Source organism: Vanessa cardui, chromosome 2 (genome assembly GCF_905220365.1).
Source record: "Vanessa cardui chromosome 2, ilVanCard2.1, whole genome shotgun sequence".
Taxonomy (NCBI): domain Eukaryota; kingdom Metazoa; phylum Arthropoda; class Insecta; order Lepidoptera; family Nymphalidae; genus Vanessa; species Vanessa cardui.
The window spans coordinates 4,522,144-4,541,579 of record NC_061124.1 but is presented as its reverse complement, the minus strand read 5'-3'; the positions used below and the strand labels follow the sequence as shown (position 1 = coordinate 4,541,579).

Below are 19,436 nucleotides of genomic sequence, written 5' to 3'. Positions count from 1 at the left end.
AAAAGGAAAGCTTGATAAAAACAATAAGTAATAGGGATAACTAGATATTTTAATTACGCAAAACGTATTACTACGTAATTATGATGTATTATAACATATCACTACGTAAAACAACTAAAGGCAAACGTCCCAATTAGGACGTTTTCTAGTCTTCACTTTTTGCGCGTTAATAACATATCTGTTTACTACAACATCATTGCTAACAACAAAGTAAATTTATAATTTAAAAAAAAAATGCTTTGAAGAGATGCGTGAGCCAAAGGTGTCACTTGGGTAATTCAGGCAAGATTTTTCTTCGCACTATCATTATTTGTTATGTTTAAATATATTAATATATGTATACTTAAATATTAATAGATACAAAATTTCCATGAACGCGTCTGTAATGGCGTTTTGATTAATCTCTGAATATTTGATTTTTTATATAATATTGGTATGAAATACGACGAAAGCCAAAAACTAATTTAATATTAATTATATGAATGCGAAAGTAACCTTGTTTGTTTGTAATTCTTACACGTCATATTTACTCAACTGATAACTATATGAATGAAGTTATGCATACTCATGGTTGACCTAACAACCCCCATCCCCCGATTCACATGTAGTCGAAAGCAATGTTGGAAATATAGTATACACTAATAGATAGAGGAATAATATTAAATTTGAGAAAATTACGTATTGCAATTAAATATCTATTAAATATTGAATTATTATTAGACAAACCTCTGACTTATGAGTTCTGATAATAGCAGCCGTCGTCATTGATAAAGTCTATTATGATACCGCGTTAATTGAAGATCTTTCTACTATCTTTATAAACATTGATAAGGTGAGTAGGTATTTAAATCTCCATTATAGGTACCTTCGTCCTTTCTCCCACTAATCGATAGAAGTCAAAACATTCGGACAGTGAATAATATATGTATGTACGGAAATGTAGCATTTCGAGTTTTTCTTAAATAAGTATAATTTCATACAATTGAGTAACTGCCAGGAAGTACGACGTTTAAGTTTTTTTTTTGCTAATATAATTAGATGCGTCCAAGGAGTGACCTGTAAAATAATATATGGCAACACTATACACTCATAGCGATCTTTTATTTGATTAACCAACGGATTAAGAACTGTTATTAACGTATTCGATTATAATTATGAAACTGCTTTTTTATCGCATTGTAACTGGTAAATAAAATGTAGCATTGTTTGTATTAACGGCTATATACATATAAAATAATAGTAATTCATTGACGAGAGCCTCCATATTATGACTGGTTATGGTTATAAGGTAAGATACGTATTATTAGAAAAATAAAAAACCAAAACCGGTACATACTATGTCGCTTATGATAGGATACAATTCATAATAACGGCGAGGTTGTTTAATTTAGTTTTTTATTTTATTGAAATTAGTAGGCAGACTGACTGACAAGTGAGCCACTTGATGGTGAGTGGATCCCACCGCCTAGATAGGCACTGTAAGAGTAGTACTTGACAGAAAAAATCTTTTCTTTTGCACTTTTAAACTGTTTGAAATGTTTTCAATAAGGAAATAAGGAATATCAAGTAAGTATCAAATAAGGAATATTTATTTATTTAAAAATATGCAATACCTACTCTTGGGTATTCAAAAAGGTGTGTCTGTTGAGTTTTATGATGAGTCATTCTTAAAAGTATTTTAATTTAATAATATTACATCATTAATAAATATCAAGGTCTCACTTAATTTGTTTAAGAATACGTTGAATGAACAGTATTCTCCAATCACGTCATTATTTAAGGTAGTGTACATATCATCTTGTATCTACCGTTAAAATTTTCTACTCAACTCAGGGTGTGTCCGTCGAGCACTTATATAATGGGTGTTTTTATGAGAATTCCCTTCTTATCTTCTCATGACACCACTGCTTCGAGAATTTAAATAGTGATCAAGGATAACTGCTATATGTATGACATTGGTGTTGACCTGTCGACATCGTAAGATTTCGTTTCCTAAATGAATCACGCGGCGAAGACGCGATTTTCCTCTAGTTTGTCTCAGTCTGCGTAAATTGAGAAAATAATGTTAGTGATTACGTCAATATTATTCCGGTGTTTGGTTACTTTTCACAATGTACTGTTGCGCAGCCCTATTAATAGTTTATATGGATTAAACGTAGGGTTGCCACCTGTAAGACGTTATAACAGTTCAAAACACCAGGATTTATAAAGTTGATATTGAAATTTTGTTGGAAATTACTTCGAACTTTATCATTACGTCTTCTTAGTTCCTAGGCCCGGTTTAAATAATAAATCGAGTGTTCTCCAGCTCATAACAGTACTTGTCAATTAAATTCGAGACGAATGTGATCACATCCCTGTCATGCGATATTTGGTGACGGTGTAAACAATGGAGTTGGCATGTTGCCACCCGTCGCCACCTTCAGACATGTATTTTATACTGATGAGCAATGCAAGGTTAATCATGTTTAATTACTGCCATCGTTTTATAGAAAATGATTTCAGATGTTTGGAAAACGTGTAGGTTATTTATAATGCACGTTTCACAGAGTGACGTTCGCTCTTTGCTGCACGTAAATAAATAACTTTGATAAGGGTATTTGTGAAGTTTTCATTTTACCGCTTTGCTAGTTAATTTATATCAATACGAAATAGAGAATGATGAAAATCAAACACTAATTTCTTATAACAGGTATTGTTTACTGTCAGTGATTGTAATACAGATTACATATAACTTAGTGCATAAAAATCGTTTTCTGTTTATTTATTTATTGTTATGAACATAAATTTTAAATAATTACAAAATAAATACTTAATATCGCGCATGACTTCGCTCGTGTTTTCGAACGTCGTCAGTTGCTGGGCATAAAAAGTAGCATTTTCCAGTTCAAAAATCTCATCAAATTCGGTTCAGTGGTTTGGTCCTGAAAGAGAAACAGCCATACAGAGCTACTTACACATAATGTAACGACAACTGTAATATTTAATTTGTTGACATAATGTTTGCTTGCTTTTTCATAACGACTCGGATCTTTTGTTAACATATAATATTTTAATAATGATCTCGTATTACAAGTTATTGATTGAACGTCTTACGCGTGGGATTGAATGCTAAGATTACATCCACGTGCGAGGGCGAGATGAGTAATGTACAGCTAACGTAAGGTAAATACATGAAGTGCTCAGCTTGTATTACTTGAAGCAAGCCGAGACTAAATTTAGCTAAGACTAATTATGAGACACTGGAACTTTGTACGTGGATCATTTTATTAGCCTTGTTAGCTTTGCAGCCATGGTAAGCACGTAGATCCTGAGTTGTTGGTTTCAAATCTCGGTTCGGACCAATGAAAAGTTATTGCAATTTTCAATCAAGAAATTCTCAGTAACAGCCCGAATCCAGGAAGTGTTTTGCATTTAAATTCCCTTGCCTTAGAAACCGCGTAAAGACGTTAGGCCTACGACTAAACTTATTTCGGTTATTCGCGATAACATTTTGCATTTTTAATATATAGTAATTTTAATTTATTTATTTATTTATTTTGAAAACGCCATCGATTATAACTCCTTCAATCATAATTCATCCAAATTGTGAGAAAGATTATATGTATCTTTAATTTATAGCTAATTATATTATGTACAGTAAAATAAAAGCATTTACGTAATTATGTTTCTAATGAATGCAAAACAATAGACAAAATTGATTAAACTATATATAGACTACGCAAAACTAAAATGCTCTGTAGTTCCCCGAAATCGGGCTTTAAATAAAAACTTCTTGGCTTTATAATGGGTACGAAATATGGACTTAGTAATATCCTGGGGTCATGTGCCGGACATCTAAGCAATGACTGTATATAAGTTACCGTTGAATCAGCGTATAATTTATGCTATTGTATTCACCAGTGACGCGTGCTCGCCAAACTTAGCGTACGTTTCAATAAACAATAGGGACATGTCGATAGAAGTAACTCGTATCCCTAGAGCTGAAAACATGATCACTTGATGCATTCGCGATTAATGCCCTGCTATATCTGGCACACTTTCAAAGTGAAATTCGTATAATGTAAAAATCGTTCCACTTATAAACGCATTACAAAAACCGTTAAAATATACTTAGACGTAAAACGGTTTTAGATGTTAAATAAGGTATTACATTCCTGTATCATCTTTTGTCACATTACCAAATGCTCGTAGTGGTTTCAAGATTTGAGATTGCCAGTCACAAACATCAGTATTGTTTCCTTCCGTGTTCCTGTTTAAAGCCAGTGAACTTACAGGCACAAAAGTAGACCAAGTTCAATCCCAGTAACAACAGCGAATCGATGTTGTTGTAATGCTTTATAGATCTTATAATCTATATCAGTATATTAATGAACTCCGTAAACGTAACAGAAACTACCGGATATCCGAAATAAAAATCTATCTGAAACCGTAACCGATTCCAATAAAAAATTGTTTATTATAATTTTATTTTTGCATAGTGTTTTTTGAAGGCTATAGGATTTTTTTGAGGTTATATCTAATGAGACAAATTGTTACCCTGTTATTTATTCTTTAACAAATACTAAATAATCTAATATTCGTAACTGAAACTATAGGAAACAATTGTATGATCAGAAACAATTTCGTATTCGTAACGTAATGTACCTGAAACCGTTAAAACATTATCCATATTGAGATCTCTAAAATCTATGATATCCCTGATCGATCGATAATCGTCTAAAGTGATCAAATATAATTGAAAATCAAACAAACATATGATATACTCTTCAACTTATATAATTAAATACAGATTTAATTTATAGTATTGACATTAAATATCCCAGCATGTGTTAGAAACGCATAAATAAAGCATACAACACAAACCTTCCAATAATAAGTCAATACATGCGACTATACAGTTGGAACCAATTAGTAAAGAGCAAATATAATTATTAATTATACGTAAAATGCAACTTATACCTACTAATTGCTTGTTTTGACTATTATCTTAAGTTTATTTCAATGTTAAATCAAGCATTGGAAAAATATTCTCATTTCAATATATTAACTAGAATTGAATTAAGGAAAATATGAACATTGTTGGTTATGTTTACTGTTGTGGATTACACACGCTTATATTTTTTATTTTGCTTTAATGACGACATCTGTTCGATTTATAATGTCTAACATGTAGTGCAAAGCTCAAATTATGTTCAAATTATGAGCTATATTTAGATATAAAAGATATTCGTATTGAAAAATCAATTTTATATCTTTAATTAACAACTATCAAACAGTAATGATTATCCGTGAAGGATAATCATATATTCGCTTTCAATGTTAGTTAGGCATATTAACCAATTAATATATTAGGTCCTATTTATAAACATTAGCAGAAAACAATACATCAATATTTGTCACTCCGTATTGTATGTAGTTTGTTTTTAGATACCATTCCGTCATACCGCTGTTAATAAGACACATTATCTTTTCGTACTAAGAGTACGAATTGCAATTCAAAGGGAATTTATTGGTAACATTCTTGCTACCATTCCTCATGATCTTAATACACGTATGTAGTTACTTATAATTTTTATCTGCTCAGTACGAGACTATACTTGAAATCTTATACGGTATATGTTGTAGTTGTTGTATAATTCTCTTATGATTTGACGTCTGATATAACGAAGAGAAAATAGAAAGATTGCTACAAAAAATACCTTGAATTTAAATTTTAATTAACTTTTATCCGCTAGTTTTTCCTGTTAGTTATATTAAAATCTGCATCCCGTGTGTAACGCGGTTTGAAAAGTGTGCATTCGAAATTCACGAGCTTACGTTCCCATCATTGTTTAGACAACAATCAGAGGTCAGCAGAAAATCACACTTATTGCTTAAGCATAAAATATAATTAACAATGTGAAATATTATTTACGGAACACAGCCACTCCTAGAGGCATACTCTGTGATGGACAGACAATAATTCTAATTTTATCATGTTCCCATTTGCAATGTGAAATTTAGAGAAAAAATAATTTGAATTTGAATAATAGTCGCATTTGTATAGAAATTGTAAAGCAAATTGTATTAGTATTTTTTATTAAACTTCACATTTCAGAGTGTGGGTCAAATTTGGCAGTGGAAAATCTTGCATTTGAATTTAAATACATTTCACCGAGCCAATTGAGCTGATAGTTTGCACATATTATTACTGTTGAAAATATAAACTAAGACTCTAGTAGAGCGATTCAATCAACTGCTTATGTTTCAACTTTTTATTTTATTATTAATTGATTTCTTGGTAATATTAGTTGACGTTAAAATTGTGATTACTCTCTTTCTTCTTATATCTTAATAATTAATAAGTAGATTAATTATTAAGATTCATATTATTATATAATATGTTGCGATAGTATTATATTAATCGCACTAATACTTATGTAGGTATATCAAAGTATGTTAAATGTTTGTATCGTATTAGCAATGCCTTGTAATTGAAAACACTTAAAGCACGTGTACTTTATTTTTGAAAGTATCACGAACCGTTCGGTGGACTCCAATTTCACAGCCCCACAAGGAGCTGGGTCCGTTTTGTTTAATAAAAATGGAGCATTGTGACAAGGAATATTGATTTTAGATTTACAGCTAAACGGTTTTTGTTGAGATTTCACGGTTACTTTTTATCGTAGTTTTGATTGAAGTGTACATAAAACTATGAACGAATAACTCTAAGCTTCACATAAATACAATTAACCTGTAATGCTATGATCTTAATTTTTAAAGAGATCTGCGTTGTGTAATTAGATGTAGATACTTCTTCACACATTTATACAATGACAGATGAGGAAATGTGTGCAAATGTCGAAAAGGGCACTGCCCCTTATATTCATTTAAGGTCGTTACGTCTTGTTGCTCTAATGCCCAGTGATTTACTCGTCAATTGTCGGTAACGCACTCAGTCGCAACTGTCCCCGCATGCAACAGAACAATATTAATCTAAATTCTATGAATAATGAATAAATATTTTTTCTTAGATAAATAAAACATCAAGAGTTTGTTCTGTGTTATTAATTGTAAGTGTTTGGGAAAAAACATGTAAATGAGTTTACAAAGGCCGAAAAAAAATAAGTTCAAAATGTGGAAAGCAATTATTAACAAGAAAAGAAAATATAGTGATGTACCTCCTTGCGATTTGGAATCGTACGCCGCTCTAGCGGCGATGCAGGGAGGTAACGCTGCAACATTACCGCCATCTCTCGACGCATTACGAGCCTGTAAGTATTTTTACTACTCATCAATAGATGGCGCAAGTCACGATAAATTAAAAGCTATATTGGGTAGAATATTTTTACTAATCCATGTTTTCTCTTAGGATACATCTTAGAAAATTGTTTTGCAATAATGGTTAAAAAACATTTGTAGGGAGACTTTTAAAATTACGATTCAAAAACGTTTGTGAGTCTGATTATAGTTTGTTATTAAAAGTTCATTTAACTGATTTACATTCAGGGGCGAATCAATTAAATATTGCACGTTGAATGCTGTCATTAGCAAAACCTAAATAATATTGCGCATTACAATTTTAAATCGAGAAAAATATGATTCACTCTATTGTGTTTATGGTGTTGAACACGATAAAAGCTGTTCCATGGTAAAGGTCAATCTGCGTGACATTTGTTGAGTCCGAGTTCGTGAGCCACGACTCTATATTTGAAAGGATGACCAATAGATATTTGCCAAATATTCGTAATCATAGCGAGCACACGGAATTAATAATTTCATTTGTGTCTGAAACGAACACTGTAATAAACCTATTAGAACATCACTATAGAGATGCAACATCATCATCATCACTCATTATTTTTGTCGTAAAAAACACTATCTTTTAAGTCTTAGTTTATTTTATTATTAATGTTATAAATGCGATAGTTTGTATATTCGGTTGTTTGTTACTCAATCACACCAAAAGTGTTGAACTGATAACAACTAAAAACGAAATTTTTACAATATTTGACGATTGCAATATCTTTCGTAAGAAAATATTTGGCTGTATCCTCAGAACTCTTGCCTTTTTAGGTTGAAGCATCTTTTTTATTATATTATGTAAATTCGAAATTTAAATGATGACTGTACTGAATTTTGCACAACATTCAGAATATTTTAAAGTTTTGTATTTAAATGTTCCGATAGATGGGAAAGTACAAAACTTTCCATGAAGTATAAGATAATTTATTAATAATCGTTACATTAAATTATACTCTTTTGGCTTTCAATGTATAATGTTAATTCCATTTCGGTTTCACACAAATAATAATATTAATTTAGAAATAACAGAAATTGAAATGGACCTTCCTCTAGATGGATCTCCATATTGTTACTTAATGTACCTTACCAGTTGCTACTTACTCCTCCAAAAATGTATGTTAAACTTGGTTGCCTATGACAGCGAGTACCGAGTGTTTTAAAAGTACATTTTACCAGCGACTAAAATAATCATTTACCTTGTCTTATTAATATCTGGTTATCTAATACTTAGTACAATAGCCCACGGCCAGCACAAGGCCTTTTCGTTTCACAGCCGTACAGTTGGAAACGTAGCAGCTTCGTGGGAGACTATTGAGAGTAATAAAAAAATTGCATACAACATTGTTAAAATACTTCAAATATTGAAAATGTAAAACATTTTGTTGGGTATCGTATTACAAACTAGGCGGCATATTTTAATTTAAACATTTTCGTAATAGATTTTCAATCATTTTCTCTGAGCTGAGATGTGGCCGCATTTTCGTCAGTTGATTTCATGCTTATATTCATGAAAATGCCTTTTTGGTCAGTATTTCAAATTATCCAAACAATTTTAAGTACTTTTTAATACTGCGAGACCAAAGGTGGTTGGAGGCTATTTACTTTAATAAATAAACATTATATTAAAAATAACTACATGTATATGGTTACAGCCTTATACGATTCTGCGTCATATACTTGTACCGGTAATCCTTTAGAAGTAATCAGAATACCCTAAACAAGTTTTAAATAAGCCTATCTGGAGTATCTGCTACAAATTATGACGTTCGTTTCAAATAGCCGCTGTATAAGCCTTGAAAACTTATACGAATACAATTGTCTTTGTCTAAAGCAAAAAGCGTGAAAGGACAACGGCTGGCAATCCCGCAACAGTGTCCCTTTTTGTGTAACAGCGAAACAATGACACGACCATAAAGAAATCTAGAACTCGTAGAACTGTCAACCACAAAAATAAAATCGACTTTATGCTCTAATCAAAATGATATGTTTGTATGTCATCATCTTTTGAATCATCATTCTATGAGATAAATTGAATTCCATTAAAAGTCACTGGCAGGAGACTCCTTAGTTTACTTTTTTCGTACAATTCATAAATACATAATACAGTTACATAAATATCATAATTAAATACAATTAATTTAATATATCCTCTATGAAAAAAAATACAAATTCTATTTCCACGCTTTTTTATCATCTATAATTATATAGTCTAAAATTGGGTATAATATGCCTATGAATACATTTTAAGGTGTTTCTTTTACTACACGAAATTTGAATGTGGCAACGCTTAAAAAATATGCCGCATTTTAGTATCGAAGACCTAGTCCATATATGGACTTCTTGATACAGTCACAAACATGGTGTTATATGTTTATTTTTCTTTTTGGTGTTGAAATAATTAATGATATTGTTATTGTTGTATACAATATATCGTATAATTCGTTAAATTCATAATTTTGCTAAAAACATTGTGTGCTTATATTATAATAATGTTGGAAAAAAGTATAAGATTAAAAAAAGAAAACTCTAATTATTTCTCTCATTATGAAGTATGACTAGTTTTTTTCTAAAACTTATAAAAAGATGTTATATTATCTATGGAAACATTGTTGATATACACAATACACCTCTCACGACACAGTTTCCATGACTTTACGTAAATCCGCTAATTACAACAAATTTACTCAACTCTACGAAATATTTCCGTTCTCAACGTACACAATAGTAAACATTATGAAAAATCTTCCTAAATCATTATAATATTGAATGCATTGTTAGCAGTTAAAGATCTCATTAAGAAAATTTAAACGAATCAACAAAGCAGTTACGGCTTTTACAAGGTTTCCCTTTTAAAACAATTATGACAACTTCTTAAGTGTGATAAAATTGAGTTTGAAAATACATATAACATAATAATGAAAATTGGAATAAACTAAATGAGTTGAATAAAATAACTTTACTATTAAAAGAAATAAAATTTAAGCAAGAAATTTGTATTAAATTACATAAAAAATAAATATTGTCAATTAAAAAAAAATACCACTCTTCCACCAATACGTGTGTTTATCGCTTATTGATGGTAGATACGATACAAGGCATTCGAATTTCGAATAAATCGTATATGCTATGATGTAAACAGTGTGTCGGTTTGTGTACACGCGGAACAAATGTCGTTACCGCGACGCTAGATGCTTTAGAGGTTTGGCCTACTTTTTATAGGGTTATCGAAGGCATCTTAAACGCAATGACACTTTAAATACTTTTTAATTAAAATGTTTCTAGGCGTAATTAGAGTAAACTTGCTCAAATCCGTGTGTAACTTTTAAAAATAGAACGAAGGACGAAAATGTTCGATTTTTGTGATGTACACTGAGTTGCAATTGCGTTTTTTTTTATTTTTTAGTTTACAGGTTAGGTAAAAGTTCTTTGGGAACGTCGAACGGAAAGTTTCTGACGACATAAGGATTATTTTATCTGTGGACCTTAAACTCGCATTTTGTGACTATATGATTGATGTGATCGATTTACATGTGAGTACAGGTCTATTTTTTATATATGAATATCTATATAAATCATATATCGACATTTTAAACAAATGTTCTATGATCTAGCAACCCTATTTTAATAACAATAAGCTCGGATTCTGTCACAACATGTGGCACGTCCGCCAAAACAATAAAAATACACATTACATATTTGTCTATACACTATACATATGATGTTATTATTACACTTTTTTAATTTTAGGCATTACACCATTGATTTCCATATTTAAAAGAAAGTTCTGGATATAAAAACTTCGTTACGCGACATTGACAATAAGCAAATCCTGGCCTTAATATCAATTCATCCAATTCATTGCATCCGCTTCTAAGAACTTTATTACATCTGGCCTTGACGGGTTAAATACATTATATAATTGCTCAGTACGTATATTTGAGATGGTAACACTTTGTGAAATTATCAATACTAAATTTTAGATTCATGAATGAATATTCCATTAGTTATTCAATCTGTATGAATCATTTCGATATCTGTAAAATTTATAAACTTTGAATTTCGTAGCTACTTCATTCTATTAGATTATAAATGCAATGACGTCACGTAGAAAGCTATATAATAATACAATGTTTCCCAGATTTTAAATGTTGCCAATTCAATATAGTTTCGTATTACTGTATATTTAAATTTATGGAACTACTAAGCGGAATCGAACAATATACATTCTAAACGTCTCGTTTTTATACAAGAATTGAATGAAGACATCTGAATTATCGTATTTCCTAACAACGTCCTTAAAGTACTTATTTCCATCTTATACATAGTCATAGAGACAGAGGAACGTGCCTAGAATAAAATTGCTTAGTGCTTGACCTCCGCGTAACCTGTCTAAGATAGAGTGTTTGAATCTTGAGTAGCCTGTGTTTTAATTCATGTGATTGTTTCATTTGATATCATATTCATCATGTATAAAGACACAAACTGGAACCCGGTAAGGATGTCGACGTCGAAGAGAGAACGCGTGCAAGTTTTTACAAAAAACTAGTTACTCGTGCGTTCGGAAAGCGACCATTACAAAATTCTTCGACGTTTTTATCGGCAAAGCTCTGAGAAGTCATTTTAAAAGCTGGAAGTGCTCGCTAGTTTTTCTCCGATCGTGCAAGAGAATATTAAGTATAGGAGGTTAATTTGCGATTAACATTCGCTCGCCTTGTCTCGTAGCCATCTTTATTCAGCCTACGCCTCGTTGCTAATATAGACCTTTCCATTATACCGATGAAAACAATGATTCAGCGGAGTGCTCGTTAGTGAATGAGTCACTGACTCGCTGTGGAGGCCGGATTACTTCTGGTGAGACAGACGAGCCGTCGTATTCCTCCATTTTAAAAATACGCCTTTCATCCATCTCCACGAGGTGGTTTATACGTAGCCATTGTAATCATTTGTATGGGAATGGCTTTAGTTTAAGTATTTATTACAAGACGCAATGCTGTATATATAGGACGTTGAGTTTCTATAAACTTGTTTCTATATCTAATTATTTTAATTAATTTTGTTTTCTTTTTTGTTACAGGTAAGTCAATTGGCGTTTTATTTGAGTTAATTAGAAACGAGGTAAGTACAACTAGAAAAGGCCGAGTTTCATTTCAATTTTACGCTCGCGAAAGCAACTTAAACTATCATTTATGGTAATTTTGTACTTTAATATGTAAAGTAAGTTCTAAGTGCTTATTTTGCACCATCAAATTAGAATAAAACAATTAAATACACGAATGTCTAATAGCACGATACATATCTATTACATTTTCGCTTTATTACTCATTGAGGACGGCTGAGAAAAGATAAAAAAGTGAAAATAATTAAGTACTTACGATGTTTTAAACTGAACCGTCTGCGCCCATTGTACGGGACAAAGTGTCATTCTGATTTTGTTACTGACTATACAGTGACGTATACACATGAAATTAGCAATAATACGTACGTATTTACAAACAAACAAAAATATGCAACATTGAATATAATGCCATTTTCACGTCGCGATTTCTTGTAATTAAATATCACGTGTCGCTCACTTGCCACGACAGTGGTGTGGCACCTATTTTTATTTCAAAATGGTTGGGGTATTGGCAAATGGATTACCTCATAATAATCAGTCACCACTTCACTTATATATTAGCATCTTAAGAAATATTAAGCAACTTTTGGATCCTCACATACAACTCATACACTTCAAACCAAAACACAACGATACACATTGATAACTGAAATCTTTGCGCGTTTAATATCATTAACGACTGTACCTATACCATTCATTAATAATCAACAGTGAATATAGAAACAAGAATGGTTTTTTTATATTTTATAAGATATTCTTATATGAAAAAGTTTTCTATTAATTCATTCACAAAATCCGAATCTCACGAGGTCATTTAGATAAAATCCTGCCCACGTGTTTCGTTGAATTTATGTTAACATTTATTAAGATCGGAATTTTTTCACTGCTCCAGAATTATGCTATTAGCTGGAAATGTTGCAATTAGCTGGTTGAATAATCTCTGGCGAATGCACCACAATAGTTGACCGTCGCACAGTGGTCACCGGATGCTGGTGTTAATGTTGATGCTGGATCGTGAACCGTTACGGACTGCGGACTTCGGTGCATCCGTTTAACGTAGGGCTGTCTCGTATTATAATTGTCTTTTAACTCGTATATAAATATTAGTGTCTTTTAAAATGATCTCAACCTCATCCTACTGTCCTTATCCCAATGTTATTTGGAGACAGCGTAGCATGTCTTCTTCTTCCATACTACTCTGCCTGACGTCATCTCACAACTAACAATCTTATCAGCCATATTATCTTTCAGACAATCCATCCATTGTACATAATGTAATTTAAAACATAACCTATACATGTTTGATTTAGTAGCTTGTTTCATTGTAAATTCTGTGTACGCGTTAAAGTTTCCAAAGATAAAAAGAGAAGGTTTAACTCATATGTTAAGTAAAATAAAGCCGTGTCAAACAACAAAACGCTGTGATAGTTTCTTTATTTCCTCTATTTTTTTTGCTCATATATTTGTATAAATTATAAATATTGTTTTAAGAATAAACGTAGTTTTGAAGATTTTTATAAAGTAGACAACCCTATTAAAATCCATTCAGAACGCGTGAACATTGTTTGTTTATGAAGTTATTTTGAATTCGACGCCTTCGTTTCGAGATTTTTTTTTCTCATCGGTCGATACGTCACGATTTCTGTGTTGTACAATCAATTAGGAAGTCATCCTTATTATTTTTACTTATTATTTTAAGCTTCTTTTAACTAATTTCTTCGTCTAGGTTCATTAACCTAAAATAACTATTTTTTCTTTGATTTAAGTGAATAAACGTAAAGTAATAATAATGTTTTCCAATTTATGTCACTACGTTATTATTAAATTGAATTTATGTAGAACAGAAAAATGTATTGTATGTTTGTTCTGATACACAAAACGAACGTTTCTCGTTCTGAACTTTTATTTAAAAAAGTAATTTTTCAATGCACTAAAATATTTGTGCCAAAAGATATATTTAATTTACACGAGCATTTACGTCAATGCAGATATACGTATTTATGATTTGTTTTCAAAATATCGCTTCGTTTATAGTTACGTAAAGATCATAGATGCTAATTAAATTAAATGTTAGATAAACTATCACTGATCAGCATGAACATTACATAATATTTATAGAAAATGAATACACAGTTAGTGAGATAGAGATAGATTAGAAGAAATTTCATAAATATTTTGTTTTACTTCATATCACAGTTGTATTATTATTTATTATTTTAACTCGGGTTATATTTCCGACTCCGCGTCACTCTCTGTACTTCAAAGCAAGTTTAGCTTATATCTTTGCTAAGAATCTACTTGCATGTTTATGTTAGGAGTGTCATATATCACGTATCCGTATTTTATCTTCGCCGTGCCCACGTGCGACATCGACGCTCGTATATACAACATCGCCGTTATGATTATCTATTTCGTTTTCCATCAAGCGACACAGTGTTAAATTTTACTATGTTAATAATAGCTCTGTGTTCTGTTTATTTCGTTCTTCCGGTGGTTGCTGCGATAAATCTCGCCGAGGTTTAAACAGTCTTTCTACATCTTCTTGGCATTCAATCTTCGCTGTTAACATCAATACGCTAGTCGTTGGTCTATTTTTATATAGGTTTGTTTACGGGCATAATGAGGCAATCCTTTGAAATGTGTTCTATACTCGAATGTTATTTTTTCCTTAGTTTATGTCATAATTAGTTTATTTAAGTATATGTGAGGTAATCTAAAGAATTTGTTTTTACCGGGAATGTTTGTCGATTATACAATATGCGTATAATGTATTATGAGTAGACTTGGATAAGAATATTCGACCGTTAGTCGGTTTTTATCTATCAATACTAAATATTAAATGTTTTTGTTTTACAATCGCATAGTAAATGAATGTTTACGTGACAGCTGCCTTACTTTTATTATCGTGAGCTCGCTATCTCCATTGCTCAATAATTGCACTCATGGTAATAAAACATTTTATTTTAACATATATTTCTACGCCGACACGCTTAAAAGTAGCACCTTGTCAAATTTATATTTATACGTCATACACTTTTTCGAAAATTATAAGTTACTCGGATTCACTACGTCTCTTGAATTTAAATTTAGTCACGCAAATTTAAATATTTAGTCAAGCGAGAATACAGAACCGTACCAGATTTTAAATTACAAGGCTCTTTTTTATTTTATAAGCGAAAAATTTTAAGTCTTTTCAATTTGGTTGAATAATTGAGATTCTACACGGCACACACATACGTTTGTTTTGTGCTAAAAATATATTAGTCTAAACTAGACACTTTATATTTTAATTAATTTTTTAATATATTTAAGACCCATAAATATCGAAGTCATTGTGCGTTTGCTAAGCGACGATGAAGGAAAATATCGAGAGCAATACACGAACTGCTATTAGATGGTAGAAGAAACAGTTATGTGTGTCTGGTAATCGGCAGTAGAGCAAATTAACAAAGTCTTTGTTCAAATGTAAAATACCTAATTATAACTATAATATTTAATTATATATCAAGCTTAACTAGTAGTTAAAAACATTTATATCAGCCTGTAAATGAAGTGTCTATTGCTGGATACATTCCGTCTTGAGATTTGAACGAAGCAACGATCCATGGTTATTCTTGTTTTATAAAACCTAGCCTAGGTTCTGGTTGTCGGGTAAAAAAAAGAGAAACTTTTCTAGATGCTATCATGCCTGTTTCGTGCTATGATATTGTAACGAAAGGAAAACGCATGTTGTGAATTATCGCGTACGTTTGCCCTCGTTCTGTAGCTATCAGTGTTAATGTATTCAGTGAATTAACGTTACACACAAACTTGTACTTTTCTAAAATTAAAATTTAAATGAATAGTGGCCCGACGGTACGTAAATAAATACTAAAATGATGGCTTTTCCGGAACATAATTTTATTACTTTCTATGAAAGCTGCGCATTCAAAAAGTTATCGATATCTATGACGGTATTTTTAATTGAATTTGCAAATATAAAATACTTTCACTATCGCTCAATACATTTATTATTTATTTAAAATAACAAAAAATAAAAATACTTGAAGTTGGCATCCACGACACTAGTAGGTCCGGACGATATGATAATTCTTATCGTTACGTGCCCGTTTTTTTCTATGAAAGCGGCACTGTACGCAGTACGGTAGGCTAAAGCTTGGATAAAAAGCAGTTGGAAAGAAGCCTCTATTCGTATGGGAATAAGACACAGGTGGTCTGTGAGTTTTGTCGCGTGTACGGTGGTGGGTGCAGCGAGCGAAGCGTTTAGTTTGTAAACAGTTTCTACGTGCCCGGGCAGCGCGCGCGTCGTACCGCAGCGTTGTATGCGTTAAAAAAAGTTAAAATTCTGTGACAGTTTTACCTCAGTGTACATTAGTAGCTCACAATACGCAGGAACTCCGCGGCTTGTTCCGAGTCAAGCGTGAACTTTTGTGTTTCAGTGCAATAGTTATCCTTTCTGATTGTGGGATTGTGTTGTGTTGAAGTCGTGTGCGTAAAAGTTTTATATAATTTAAAAATCCTCAAAACGGTTTGTAACAAGTCCGCCTTACAAATGCTAGATATGAATTCATATGAAAGTAAATTAGGTTTATCTCATACCGCTCGTTTAATGTATGTTATTGTGTATAATAATTAATCATCTCGTATATTATTGATTAACTTGGCCTTAGCCCATCACACATCGGTGAACCGCTGCTGCAGATACCTAAATATAGCTTCTCCAACGCGTGTCAGGCCACCCTTGTGATGATAACCATAAATTTCACATCACACTTAATTAGATCAGAATAAAACAAACAGTTGACACTCGTTAAAACAAGTTAAAATAAATCTTTCACTTAACGTGTGTAATTAACAAACCATGTAAGGCTCATAGAAGTATAATTCTGAAGAATAAATTCCTTTATCTTATATACTGACAAATGAGTTCTCTTTAAACAAGTTTCCAATAGATTACGTAATATTTTTACCTACTTTGACTGTTATCATGATGGTAATAAACGTTAAAACTACGCTGTTTAGTTTTTTAAATAAAAATAATATATATGTACATATATTTAATTCAGTCAGCAGCTGTTTCGTACTTAGCATTAACGAGTCACAAAGTGACATTAAAAGAGGGTACTCCTTAAAAATGTGTCTGTCAGCCTAATGAGCGTTATTCGCACTGGCCTACATGCTTACAATCAAAGGACATTCAAGTTAAAGGACTAAAATTGTCATTTAGTTATGTTGAACGGTTTATGAAATACTTGTGAATGTTTTAGATATATTTTTAGGTTAGGGTTTGATAAAAAGAGAATAATAGTTTATTTGTCACAATTACGTATACTTTGTTGACTGATATCGTCACCCTTAAAAGGCAATATTTGCGTACGTATCGACACATTGAATGCGATTATCCTTACACCTGCAGGGTAATCGATATTTACCACAGGCGCCTATCAAATTCCGATCACAAAATTGGATTCCGAGCATCTGCCTGGCCGGGTGGCAAGAAATCACGCACATGTCGTTGCATCTCGGAGCCCGCATCCCGCTACCTGCCCCGCAACTATTGTTACCCTGTACCCTTGTACACTACAATAGACCTGCTTACTCTGTTTTGTTCCACGAACAAGAATAACATTTTGTCGTCCTTCAAGTGCGCTTATTGCAGCACTTGAGTTGGGAATGTTAAGTATAAATGCACGTCAAGCCCCGTTTCTTCCAATTTGTAAGCGGTCTCGAGATCGAAATCATGATGTTTGAAAGAAAATTGTACATAGCAACAGATTTTTAGAATCGATTCGAGTTTACGATACAGGTAAACGATTCATAACAGAATGTATTATGGTGATGCAAAATTTGTAACCCCGACCACGTTCCTAACACACCGTGCATCAGACTTTGAATGCGATGAGAATTCGATTTCAAGCGCCCCGTGGACTGGAATTTTAATCACCGTTACACGACAAAAGAGAATTAATAAAGCCTAATATGATATCAAACAGGCAATTATTTCAGGGAATACAAACTCGAACCTGTTTGTAACATTACGTAGATTAGTTAAGTCGCAGTACTGACGTCCGATTGTACTAAAAATTAATAAGAAACTTTCTCGTCACTGATTGTCGTGATTCCGTCACAGCATCAAAGATCTAATAAATGTCAAAAACGCGCTCGTGTATATCTTAATTTACAGCTATGTTGTGTATCAACATTTTATTGCATTTATTTTTGTTTCTGCTATTTTTTTCAATTTTTATAGCCTTATGCTTTTAAAAGTCAAGTCAACGTGTTGCTATAAATCAGGATCTTGGTTGGCGACTGATAAGTTAACGGTTATCATCTCCGAATTCCCCTTGAAGCCGATAACGACCCGTGAGAATACGCAACGGAGAAAATAATCTTGAATTTTTATTATATCAAGACGAAATGAACGATATTTATAAAACTGTGTTAGTGTGTGTTCTCTTCGATATTTGCTGTATTTGTGTCTTTATAAATATGGTCACGAATTTTGAATTATTGCAGTTATCTCAACATCTAATATATTAAGGTATATTTTTACCGTGTTACTTAAAACGACAAAGTAATAGAAGGTAACTACTGTACTTTTTTATACCAGTTTTATCTAATGAATGTCTTTAAAATATATTTTAATTAAAATTCACATCCGTAGCAGTGCTTAAATGCTTAAATATTTTATGTTAGTTGTGCTTAATTTGAATTCTGTAGCATTTGATAACATTTGATCATGATTTCACATCAAAGTATTGATGTTCGTTCCGATTTATCCGTTCAGATCTGATACACTGAGATATATTATCCAAAAAAATATAAATCAATACACATGGCAGCTGCCTCATGCCTGCAACTAGTTATGAGTTTAATAACTTGTATGAATATAAGTAAATCGACACTGTTTTTAATATAAATTTAAGTAGTGTTTTCCTGTAAGCGACACTTGATCCAGTTTGAGAGGTGGTCTTCGCGGTTGAGTGGCGACGTGTCCTCAAATTCCTCAATTTATTGTCAGAGTTTGTACAGA

The 19,436-nt window shown here is 32.0% G+C and overlaps 1 protein-coding gene across 11 annotated transcripts in view; it reads left to right on the top strand.

Annotated features, from left to right (window-relative positions):
• LOC124540273 (ras GTPase-activating protein raskol) overlaps nt 1-19,436 on the top strand; it is a 133,919-nt gene that overhangs the window by 68,588 nt on the left and 45,895 nt on the right. For 3 of the 11 annotated variants that reach the window (XM_047117851.1, XM_047117842.1, XM_047117856.1), the window contains exon 2: nt 7,017-7,256. The exons of 6 other annotated variants lie outside the window; for them this stretch is intronic. In XM_047117851.1, the coding sequence (XP_046973807.1) occupies nt 7,082-7,256 (175 nt within the window). In that variant the 5' untranslated portion in view covers nt 7,017-7,081. Of the gene's footprint in view, nt 1-7,016; nt 7,257-16,686; nt 16,892-16,915; nt 16,932-19,436 lie in introns of those variants that run through there. 2 more of the 11 variants (XM_047117808.1, XM_047117831.1) reach the window with 2 other exon arrangements.